Source organism: Cetorhinus maximus, chromosome 19 (genome assembly GCF_964194155.1).
Source record: "Cetorhinus maximus chromosome 19, sCetMax3.hap1.1, whole genome shotgun sequence".
Taxonomy (NCBI): domain Eukaryota; kingdom Metazoa; phylum Chordata; class Chondrichthyes; order Lamniformes; family Cetorhinidae; genus Cetorhinus; species Cetorhinus maximus.
Window position 1 is genome coordinate 88,099,906 of NC_135897.1, and position 12,863 is coordinate 88,112,768.

Below are 12,863 nucleotides of genomic sequence, written 5' to 3' on the forward strand. Positions count from 1 at the left end.
GGCGGGTGGGTAAAGAGATACGAATCTCCTACAGGTCGGAAAAAGCGAGCCTTTGGACTCTCTGAAGCTCACATCCTTACTTTTAAGTCTTGCTAATCTCTTCCTGACGCCGCCTGCTCAATTTGCTCGGGACACAGTCCATTTCTCTGTCACTGAACTTGACCTGAAATTGACAAGCGAGTTGGGTGACACACACACGCCTCCCAATTTGACTGCTGGGATTTTCCATTACACCTGATGGCGTAGTGAGCACTGAATCCCTCTTCCACGAGATTTTTCTGGTCAGGAACCTTCGCCAGGTCTCTCGGGCGCGTGTTTTCTCTCTATCTCTCTCTCTCCCCCCTCCACCTCCCCTACCTCCCTCCCCTTGATGCTCAACGTCTTAACCATTTCTGTATCCTTCTCCTTCACCTCGCTTTCGCCGGGGTTAAGGAGACCTGAACGCCAGTCACAAGTCAAACAAACACTAAAAAATCGTGAAAAGGCACCCTGGCGGGATAGCCTTGCTCCTGTTGCAAGCGGAGGAGACAGTTCGCCGAACCTAAAACTTGTATTCCCACTTGGAAGATTGTAAAAAGAGGACACGATTACTATCGTATTACCTGCAATAGCGGCGCCCCACTGTTTCATTGCCTGGGCAAAGCTGCTATATTTGGGGATTAATGCCATTACAGTAATTCTTCCTCTACAGTTTCCTCCACACCACCCACCACCCCCCCCCCCCCCCACCCAAAAAAAAATACCTGCCCCTGTGTAGATTTGGGTACTGTCCAAACAGTAACAGGTGTCGGTGCAAAAATGTCAAATTTCCTGTTAATTTCATCGATTGCAAACCGACCTGGGTGGGGTCCGGAACCGGGGCGGGGAACACGGAGCTACCCTTTAGCTCCTCTAATCAGAACTTTGTCACAAGACGCTTGCAAATGTTATTTCTGTCGGTTTCACACAGAATGGTCCAGTAAAACAACGCAGTGTCCAATTCATCAATTTCCTTTCCTCCCCGAATAAATCAATTTCATATTTAAGTTACATTTTTAATGATTTCCACTCGACTTCTTTTCACGTATGCTTGGCTGATATTTTAAATGCCATTGCCAACCCCGCTTCCCCCGCCCTCGGGTTTTCTCTCAGCCCCCGGAGCTGGTTCAGTGATTTCACCCTCACCCTTAAATTTGCTTCCCATGGTTAGTTAAACGGACATCTTCACACCTTACTGTTACTGGTGCATTTTACCGAAGGACACAGGAAATAGAGGCAGGAGTAGACCATTCGGCCCCTCGAGCCTGCTCGGCCATTCAATGCCATCATGGTCGATCTTCTGCCTCAGCTCCACTTTCCCGCCTGTTCCCTGTATTCCTTGATTCCCGAATAGAGCAAGAATCTATCTCAGCCTTTACAGATATCCAGTGATGGAGCCTCCAGAGCCCTCTGGGGTTGGAGAATTCTAACCATTCACAACTTTCCGAGTGAAGACATTTCCCCTCATCTCAGTCCTAAATGATGCACCCTCTCATCCTGCGTCTGTGCCCCCTCCATGTTTCAGGTTCCCCAGCCAAGGGCAACTGCCTCTCAGTGTCTGTGCAAGTTGATGCAATGCAGTTCAAACGCTGCCTGGGCGCCAGTATTGACTGATATTTAACCCCAACCTGAATGCAACAGCGCACACACACACACATATTTAATTGGCTGTTGCTTTTACTGTCTCCATTCCGGGGGCTGGATTGTGACACCAGGTCCAAATAGTTGTCTTCCACTGATCTCAATTCAGTGCACTCCTGTTGTTGGACTGATTCTCTGTGCGGTGTAAGTACACTATGACACGCGACTCCCAAGCAACTAGTATTCTTCTCCGCAGATGCTGTCAGACCTGCTGAGTTTTTCCAGCTATTTTTATTTTTGTCCCAAGCAACTTCTCAGAGTTACTTTCTCGACCCTAAACTTCACAGACTAAAGTTTTCTGCAACATTTTTTGCAGGTTTATTTAACTTTACCAGACGCCAACCCCATGAGCCCAATTTATTCTCAAATTAATCGCAGGGAGGTTCTAGAATGATTCTACGAGATCAGTGCTAATATTGTACAGGAACGGATCGGACCAAGAAGATGGCACGGATTTAAAGTGATTTGCAAAGGAAGTAAATGTGACGTGAGAGAGAAAAAAAAAACTTTTTCACACAAGGAGTGGTTCGGGTCTGGGATGCACTGCCTGGAAGTGTGGTGGAGGCAGGTTCAATCGAGGCATTCAAGAGGGCATTAGATGATTATTTGAATAGAAGCAACGTGCAGGGGTACGGGGGGGAAAAGGCAGGGCAATGGCACTAGGTCATAATGCTCATTTGGAGAGCCGGTGCAGACACGATGGGCCGAATGGCCTCCTCCTGTGCCTAAAATCGGTGATCCTGAAATCAGTAACCTTGTATATTCAGTTGCTTTACCTGTTCCAGGTGCTTTAGGTTCTAGATCGAATATGCTTTTTCATTTAATTTACAATATTAATGTCAAAAAAGGGCATTCTTTTGGCTAAAATCGCACTTTATGCTGCTGTAAATTCTATGAAAGGGGGAAACATTGATGAGGACAGTTATTCATTGAAAAGTTCCTCTGAAATGAGATTGTTCGCCAGCAATTCCTTTTAGTCTCAGCAGGGATCCGCAATGAGTTTAGGTTGCTGTTAGTGGTCAGAACGCAGCCCAAATACTGGTCTTTCTAAACTGGGCAAATTATATATTTTGTTTCAACAATACTGATGCTGTAATAATCATCCGAAAACTTTTGCAGACAGAGTATTGACTTCAGTGCACTGTTTGAAATTATTCTGTAATGGCATCATTCCCGCGAACGTTTGGTGGTACGTGCATTTGATTTAACATACCGGTTCTCGATCTAACGCTGTAATTATGGATATGATTTCATGTACCTGTTCTCGGTCTCAGGTTGTTGTTATGGGCAAGTCTGAAAGCCAAATGGATATAGTTGAAAGGAACCCACCAAAATCGAAGAAGTCGTGTAAATCCTGGACCTCTTTGGAGATTGGATTGACCACCATTGTGGTTTTACTACTCGTTGTAGTCGTCGCTTTGATCGCTTTGTATGCAACACGCAAGGGTGAGTAGAGCAGACACTATAGTGTGTGCATTGCCCGTCTGTCTATGGCGTGTCCATGTGTGTGTGTGTGTATATGTGTGTGTGAATCCCTGAATTTACTTTCTAAGGGAATTAAATCACATTTCAGTATTTCGGGGATTTTCATAAACCTTTCCAATTGAAGGACCACAGGAGTGACTTTTCTCAAGCCCCTAATTTTCCCCTCCAAGAGTTTCAAAAACTTCCGAGCCTAGTTAACGAATGGTAAAGTGAGTGGGTTGTTAATGAATGGTTCGAGTACTGCAAGAATCCCAGTGATTACGCCAAGTGTCTGGGAGGGAGGCATCGTTGCACAAGTTGTAGCTCGTCATCCACTTCCCAATTGCAGGTTGTAGTTTGCCAGGTTTAACATGGAATTCAATGCCAAGTTCTCGAATCACAGTTCAGGTAATGCCACCGTCGCAAGGTGTTGGTGGCGTTTCGATAGTTGGATGGGTCATTTCAACAGCCATTTAGGGAATACAATTTACCGATAATGGAGGAGGGAGGAGGTGGTGGAGGCGCGGGGGTCGGGGGAGATAGGGACATGGAGGAGGTGGGCGGTGTGTTTAATGAATCCACACCTCTGGTGCCGGGCTTTGTGCAACTGGAGTGCACATTGAATCTCCCTTTGAGCCGGCAAGTGGATCTTGCTGAATTCTCAGATTAATAAAATGAATGGATGGAAGTGCTTACGACCCACTGTGTGCGAATTCCCGGTCTCTCAGCTTCCTAACTGAATCGACCGATACAATGAAGCGAGCTGGACAGTCAGCACAAAACACAAAGACCAAAGTCCCAGTTCTGAAACACATTCCGGGACATAGGAGGTATTTTTTTTCAAACAGAATAACGGATTCACTCGGTCAATTTATACTTTTAAAAAGGAACCTGGTCTGTGCACCCTTGGCCATTACACCTCCCACTATTACCTTCAGCAAGACCTTACAGAAAAACTGCTAACTTCAAATCTCCCGAAATTTAAAATGACTCCAAATAAAATTGACCAATCTGTTTGTGGGATTAGAAACGGTAATCTCGAGATTTTTAGGGAGGGTGGAGGAGTCGGTGATTGAGGTAGCCTTGCATGCACTGGAGGAAGAGAGCTACAATGCCCTTCCTTTCCTCCGCTCTAAGTGTTATTACATTCCCAGATACATCACCGCCAGAAAGCGCTTTGTGTACACCTTCTGTTTTGCAGACATGTTGGTGCCTGAATTAGCACAGACCGATCAGAACTTAAATGTTGGTAATTGACTTTGTAACTTCGCAAGCATTCTGTAAAATAAAATCGCCACTTTATAAACCATTTCATAAGTGTTAAGGTAAATGGCATATCTCACGCGACCTGAGATGATTACTGGCCTAGTTACACCCTGCATTCTGTGGTTGAACTATGTAATAATAAATGTGTTTTATAGTCATATAAAATTCCTTTATCTATTGCTGTAACAAAGTGTTGGCATATTTTATATACGTAGTGCAAATAGACTCATTACAGTACAGAAGGAGGCCATTTGGTCCATCAAGCCCATGCCAACTCTCTGCAGAGCAATCCAGTCAGCCCTATTCCCCCTCTCCACTTTATCCCCAATTTCAACCACTTTGTGTTATTGCAAATGGATTTTTTTTCTCTCATTTGAAAACTGCATTGCACCTCTTTATGGTAGAATCACAAGAGTTTAAGCGCAGAGGAGGCCATTTGGTTTGGTTTGTTATGCCTGTGCTAACCCTTTGATAGAGCAGAGGTACTTAATCCCATGTCTATAGTTATGTTTTCTTTACTCTTTCATGGGATGTGGGCGTTGCTGGCCAGGCCATCATTTGTTGCCCATCCCTAATTGCCCTTGAACCGAGTGCTTAGCTAGGCCATTTCAGAGGGCAGTTAAGAGTCAGCCAGATTGCTGTGGGTCTGGATTCACACGCAGATTGGGTTAGGATGGCAGGTTTCCTTCCCTAAAGGGCATTAGATGAGTTTTTACGACAATTGACAATGGCTTCATGGTCACCATCACTGAGACCAACTTTCAATTTCAGACTTATTTATTGAATTTAAATTCCACCAGCTGCCATGGTGACATTCGAACCTGTGTCCCTAGACCTGGGCCTCTGGATTTCTAGTCCAGTGACAATACCACTGTGCCATCAGCTCCCCCCCCCCAGTAACCCAAGAAGTTATGCATCCTCAAGCCAACTCCTTTTTAATATTATGGAATATTTATGGGATCCGCATCCATCACCTTTTTAGATAACATTTCAGATCCTGTCAACTCGCTAGATCTCTTGCTAATCATTTTAAATCTGTCACCTTTTGTTATTGACCCAGTCACCAGAAGGAACAGCCTTCTCCATCTACCACATCAAAACCTCTCATCATCTTGAAAATCTTGATTGGGTCACCTCAAGGAGGTTCCAAGGAGAACAGTCCTAATTTTTCCAATCTCCCCTTATAACTGAAGTTCCTAAGCCCTGGCAACATCCCAATAAACATCCTTTTCACACTTTCTGAGGCTGTTCCATCTTTCCTTTAGTGTGGTGCCCAGATGTGTCTCACTAAGGCCTAACCAGTGAATTATAAAGATCTAACATGACCTTTTTGTTGTCATATTCTGTATCTCTCTTTGTAAAGTGACCCATATGTTTTTTAACCATCACGTGAACTTGTTCTGCCACCTTTAAGGTTTTGTTTCTATGGATACCAGGGTCTCTGCTCATCCACGCTTATCAAAATTGGGCCATTTATAGTATATTGCCTTTCCATATGAGTCCTTCCAAAGTGCATCACTTCACACTTTTCCTTTTTGAACTCCATCTGCCATGCTTCTACAGATTTCACTATCCTAACTATGCCATCCTGAAGTTTGGCCTCATCATCATCTACAAAGTTGCCAAGTTTTGTATCGTCTGCATAGTTTATAATGCTGCTCTTTACACTGGGATCTAGGACATTTATAGAAATTATGAAACAGCAATGGACCCAAAGCTAATCCTTGGGGAACATCATTGCAACCCACCTCCCAGTTTGGAAATATCCATCTACCACAACCCTCTGCTTCCTGTCACTGAACCAATTTCATATCCAAAGTCCCACTTTCTGTGGCTAAGTTGGTAACACTCTTGCTGCTAAGTCATATTGCTGTGGATTCATGTCCCACTCGAGGACTTGGACACAAAATTCAAAGCGAACAGCCCAGTGCAGAACTGAACCAACTCTGAACTACAATAAAAGCAAAATACTGCGGTTGCTGGAGATTTGGAATAAAAACAGAAAGTGCTGGAAAAACTCAGCACCTCTGGCAGCATCTGTGGAGAGAGAAACAGAGTTAACATGTCAAGTCCAATATGACTCTTCTTTAGAAGTGAAGAGAGGCAGAAATGTGATGGGTTTTATGCTGTTGAAAAGGGGGGAGGGGCTGCGGGAGCAAAAAAGGAAGGTCAGGGATAGGTCAGAGGGCAGGGGAGATTAAATTACAAAGATGTCATGGAACAAAATGCAAAGAGAGTGGGAATGGTAGTAGTAAAGGAACAAAGCGTTGGTCCAGAGCAGGTGTTAATAGCCGAATAAAGGTCAGCGCTGTCTGATAGCAAAATAGCAGAATGTGTTAATAGCAGAATAAAGGTCAGTGCTGCTGGAAAGCGAGAACACGAGAGCAAGATGCAGACAGACACTAGGGGAAAAATACAAAATGGAGGACAGAGTTCATGGTCTAAAGTTGTTGAACTCAATGTTGAATCCAGAAGCCTGTAAAGTGCCTAATCGGAAGATGAGGTGCTGTTCCTTAAGCTTGCATTGGGCTTTGCATTGGAACATTACAGTGGAGCCCAGATGCTGCCAGGCAGAAGTTTTTCCAGCACTTTCTGTTTTTATTATATGAGGGAATTCTGTCTTGTCTTTCAGGTGAGATGTAAAACTGAGTCCATATCTGTCCTCAAAAATGAATATAAAAGATCCCATTGAACTAGTTTGAAAAAAAAGAGCAGGAGATTTCTCCCCAGTGTCTTGACAAACATCACAGAAAACAGATTATCTATGCATTACCACAATGGGAGCATAATGTATGCAAATTCACTGGCATGTTTCTGAGATTGCAACAGTGACTACATTCCAAAATAGTGCCTCATTGACTGAAAAACACTTTGAAATGTCTCGTGGTTGGGAAAGGTGCTTTAGAAAATGCAAGTCCTTCTTTCTTCTTTCTACTTCCATGGATTTCCATGTCATAATCTGAGGAAGTGGGATCACACAACAGGAGTGGTTTCGCACATTTCAGTTTCAAGCAAGCTAAAAAGAAAGACTTGCATTTATATAGCACATTTAATGACATCATGAAGTCCCAAAGTGCTTCACAGCCAATCAGGTATTTTTGAAATGTAGTAATTTTGAAATGCAGCAGCTAATTTGCAACCTCCCACAAAGAGCAACATGATCATGATCAGATAATCTAATTTAGTAGTGTTGATTGAGGAACAATTATTGGCCAGAACAGGGGTAAGCCCTTTGCTTTTCTTCAAAAGAGTGCCAGGGCATCTTTTATGCCCACCTAAGAGAACAGTCAAGGCCTCAATCTCATCTAAAAGATAGCACTGCTGACAGTGCAACACTCCCTCAGTCCTGCACCACAGTGTCAGCATAGATTTTTGATCTCAAATTCCTGGAATGGGATGTGAACCCACTTGGAAGCTCAAATGCTTTTCCACCCATCTCCTTCATATTTTACCTTTCAATATTTATTCTCCAATTCTCTTTTGACAGTTATGATTGAAGCTATTTCTACTATGGACAGTCTACACCTGAATAGGACTAGACTGAATGACCTTGTAGGGAGTTTTGCTAGTGTTGTTGGGGAATGTTTAAACTAGATTGGCAGAGGGATGGGAACCTGAGAGCAGATTCAGATCGGACAAATTCAGAGCAGGGAGCGGGAGACAGAAAATTAGCGGGTGACTTCTGAAAGACAGAAGAAGCAAAAATTGAAAGGTATACTGCACTGGAATTTGGCAATGTTAAAAAGGTATTTATTTAAATACAAGGAGCATAGCAAACAAAATCGATGAGCTGAGTGCACAGGTAGACACGTAGCAGCATGATATTATTGCTATAAGAAATTTGGCTTAAAGGGGGGCAAAAATGACAGCTCAATATCTGTGGATATAGGGTTTTCAGGCAGGATAGAGAGGGGGATAAAAAGGTGGGTGTGTAGCATTATTGGTTAAAGAATCGATTACAGCTGTGAGAAGGGATGGTATACTAAATGAATCATCAAATGAGGCTATATTGGTTGAGTTCAGAAATAAAAAGGGGACAGCCGCACTACTAGGAGCATACTATAGACCCCCAAACAGTGAGAGAGAGATAGAAAAGCAAATTTTCAGGCAAATTTCTGAGTGCAAAAACAATAGGGTGACAATAGCTGGGGACTGCAACTACCCTAATATCAACTGGGATACGAACAGTATAATAGGCACAGAGGGCACAAAATCCTTGAACTGCATTCAAGGGAACATTTTTAGCCAGCACATATCAAGCCCAATGAGAGGGAGTGCAATTCTAGATTTAGTATTGGGAAATGAAGCTGGGCAAGTGGATGAAATAGCAATGGATGAACATTTTGGAGATAGTGATCATAATACAATTAAGTTTAATATAATTATGGAACAGGATAAAGATAGAACAGGAATAAAAGTTCTAAATTGGGGAGAAACAAATGTTATAGAGCTGAGAGGTGATCTGGCAAAAGCGGACTGAATAAAAGCTACTTGAAGGAAAACCAGTGACAGACCAGTGGGAGGTATTCAAAAGTGAGATTCTATGGGCACATTGTATACATGTTCCACAAAGAAAATGGGTGGTACTGGAAAATCTAGAGCCCCCTGGTTATCTAGAAGTACATAAGGTAAGATAAAGCAGAAAAAATGCCATGACAGTCACAAAAAACTTAATACTGAAGAAAGTCTAGAGGAGTATAGAAAGTACAAGGGTGAAGTAAAAAAGGTAAGTAGGAAAGCAAAGAGAAGATATGAAAAAAATATTGGCAGGTAAGCTCAAAGAAAACCCAGAGATGTTTCACCAGTACATTCAAAGCAAGGAAATAATTTAGGAAAGGGTAGGGCCTATCAGAGATGTACATAGTAACTTGTGCTCTGATGCTGAAGATGTGGATAGGGTTCTCAATGACTACTTTTTCTCTGTCTTCACTAAGGAGAGGGATGAAGCAGATATCCTAGTTAAGGAGGAGGAGTGTGAAATATTAGATACAATAAGCATAGTGAGAGATGAAGTATTGGAGGGACTGGCATCCTTGAAGGTAGATAAGTCACCAGGGCCGATGGGTTATATCCCAGGCTGTTAAAGGAAGCAGGGAGGAAATAGCGGATGCTCTGAGGATCATTTGCCAATCCTCACTAGATACAGGTGAGGAAACAGAGGATTGAAGGTCTGCGAGGTTGTGCCATTGTTTAAAAAGGGTTCGAGGGATAGACCAGTCTGACTTCTGTGGTGAGCAAATTATTAGAATCAATTCTGAGAGGCAGGATAAACTGTCGCTTAGAAAAGAACAGATTAATCAGGGGTAGTCAGCATGAATTTTTTAGGAGAAGGTCGTGTCTTACTAATTTAATCACATTTTTTGAGGAAGTAACAAGGAAGATTGATGAGGGTAGTGCAGTGGATGTTGTCTACATGGGTTTTAGTAAGGCATTTGACAAGATCCCACATGGCAGACTGGTCATAAAAGTAACAGCCCATGGGATACAGGGGAATGTGGCAAGTTGAATTCAAAATTGGCTTAGCGACAGGAAACAAAGGGTAATGGCTGATGCATGTTTGTGCAAATGGAAAACAATTCCCAGTGGCGTTCCACAGGTTCAGTGTTGGGCCCCTTGCTGTTTTTTGCATGTATTAATGATTTCAGCTTAAATGTGGGTGACATGATTGGGAAATTTGCAGATTTGCAGATTGCAAAAATTGGCCATGTAGTTGATAGTGAAAAGGGTAGCTGTAGTCTCCAGGATGATACCAATGGTTTGGTTGAGTGGGTGGAAAAATGGCAAATGGAATTCAATCCAGAGAAGTGTGAGGTAATGCATTTGGGGAGGGCAAACAAAGCTAGGGGACACACAATAAATGGTAGGATATTGGGAGGGGTAGAGGAAGCGAGAGACCTTGGAGTGCATCTCCACAGGTCCTTGGAGGTGGATAAGGTGGTAAAGAAAGTATATGGAATGCTTTCCATTATTGGACGAGGTATAGAATGCAAATGAAGGGATGTAATGGTGGAACTGTATAAAACACTGGTTTGGCCACAGCTGGAATTTTATGTACAGTTCTGGTCGCCGCATTATAGGAAGGGCATAACTGCTCTGGAGAAAGCATGGAGGAGATTTACGAGAATGTTGTCAGGGCTTGAGAATTGCAGCTATGAAGGATGATTGGATAGGCTGGGGTTGTTTTCCTTGAAGCTGAGGAGACTGAGGGGTGACCAGATTGAGATGTACAAGATTATGAGGGGCCTGGATAGAGTAGACAGGAATGCCCTGTTTCCCCTAGCAGTGAGGTCAATTACTGGGGGCACAGATTTAAGGTGATTAGTAGAAGAATTAGAGGGGACATGAGGAAAAATGTTTTCACCCAGAGACATTTGGAATTCATTGCCTGGTTTGGTAAATAAGAAACCCTTATTTAAATTCATTTAAAAGTTACCTGGATCTGCATCTGAAGTGCTGTAACCTGCAAGGCTACAGACTTGGTCCTGGAAGGTGGGATTAAAATGGGAAACTAGTCTTTTTTATTTTTTATTTTTTATTTTTTAGCCAGCACAGACACAACGGGCTGAATGGCCTCTTTCTGTATTGTAACTTTTCTATAGTTCTACGGTACCCTTTCGGGGAGTGCGTTCCAGGTCACAACTATTCACCACACAAAAAAAAAAGTGTCCTCATGCTGCCTCTGGTTCCTTGCCAACCATCTGTATCCTCTGGTTACCAACCTTCTGTCACCGGAAACAGAATCCCCTTATTTACCCTACCAAAACTCTTCATGATTTCAAAAATGTATCAAATCTCTTCTTAACCTTCTCTGTCCTAAGGAGAACAACCCCACCCTCTCTTGTCCCTCCACAGACCTTGGGCAGAATCTTCTGTTCAGCGCGCGGGGGTGGGCCCTGCACGCTGACGGGTAAAATAATGCGCGGTGAGGTCGGGCGTGTCCCGGCATCACCACGTGTCACTCTGATCTTCAGTTCGGCACACGCACACCGGAGTCAGCTGCGCACCCACCGAACTGTCAAAGGCCTGCTGAGGCCATTAATCAACTACTTAAAATACTTGTCAGGGCTGCCCGTCCAACCTTAAGGTTGGCGGGGGGCAGGTGAACAGCCCAGGCGGCCTTCACATTTCTCTTGGAACCTCATCCACGGGTGGGATGAGGTTTCATGAAGGGCTTATTAATTCAATAAAACGTTTTGTGAAAATTCACAGATATGTCCCAGCTTGTGTGACAATGTCACATGAAGGGACATGTCTGAACAATTTTATTTTTTTTTATTTTTCACATCCTTATGGCTGAAGTTAATCTCCCTGAGCCAGCTCCGTGCCTCAGGGAGATTTATGTGCGTGAAAGAGCGTAGGCCCCGACTCTCCCTCCTCCCCCCTGCCCGCACAGGTAGCGCTGAGCGCTTCCGGGTGCGCATCACGCTGGGCGGGCCTTAATTTACCCACCCATATAAAATGGCGGCGCACAGCTGATCACGGCCAGCAATCAGCTCCATGCCCACCTGTGCCCACTCCTGACTGGCCCGCCCGACAGGGAGAAAGTTCTCCCCCTTGGTACCATTCCAGTAAATTTCTTCTGCAACCTCTCCAAGATCTTGACATCCTTCTTAAAGTGTGGTGTTCAGAATCGAACACCAAACTCCAACTGTGGCCAACCCAGTGTTTTATAAAAGTTTAGCATAACTTCCTTGCTTTTGTTTTCTATGCCCTCTATTAATGAAGCAAAGGATCTCATATGCTTTGTCAACAGCCTTCGCAACTTGTCCTGACACCTTCAAAAACTTGTGCACACAAATCTCCAGGTTCTCCTGGTTCCTGCACCTCCCTTAACATTGTACCATTTACCTTATGTTTCCTCTCCTCATTATCCAGCAAAATGCATCAACTCACACTTGTGTGTGTTAAATTTCATCTGCCATGTGTCTCCCCGTTCCACTGGTCTGTCTGGTTTGGTAGCATAGATTTAGTAAAGGGTACAGGAATCTTTAGTAGCCCTTTGCTGCTTTCTTGCTGAATTGCACACTATCCTTATGGCGCATTTGCCCTATCTCTCACCCCCTCAATTCTGTTTTTTTGGTCCAGCATGAATCTAGTTCCCCTTTGAATTTGTTAATGTGGGCTCCACTCTTCTCTCAAAATTCCGTATCTTAAATATAATGTAGTTAAATCTGTTTACATTGTTCCCCCCCCCCTTTTCTGACCTTGAATCTGGTGCTGCTTTGTGGTAGAGTTCTTACTTAATAACAACAAAATAGGTTATCACCCATCATTCATACACATTGATTTTCATCTATAACACGGTGTTAGCGATGGAAGCAAAACTGAACCCATACTTCTGACATTCACGTCATTAAACTCTGATTATAGACTGTAGGGAATTCAGCAAAATTACAATCTGAACTCATTCAATGGTGTAGCTTACATAGAGAATTTTTCAGCTGGAGCTACACAGCTGAAACCATCTAGGATAA

The 12,863-nt window shown here is 43.5% G+C and overlaps 1 protein-coding gene across 3 annotated transcripts in view; it reads left to right on the top strand.

Annotated features, from left to right (window-relative positions):
* Positions 1-12,863, top strand: part of LOC144694011 (neprilysin-like) — a 215,060-nt gene that overhangs the window by 1,008 nt on the left and 201,189 nt on the right. Inside the window, exons 1-2 of one of the 3 annotated variants that reach the window (XM_078564335.1) lie at positions 1,717-1,803; positions 2,934-3,105. In XM_078564335.1, coding sequence (XP_078420461.1) covers positions 2,943-3,105 — 163 coding nt within the window. In that variant the 5' untranslated portion in view covers positions 1,717-1,803; positions 2,934-2,942. Of the gene's footprint in view, positions 1-1,716; positions 1,804-2,316; positions 2,417-2,933; positions 3,106-12,863 lie in introns of those variants that run through there. The other 2 variants (XM_078564336.1, XM_078564334.1) reach the window with 2 other exon arrangements.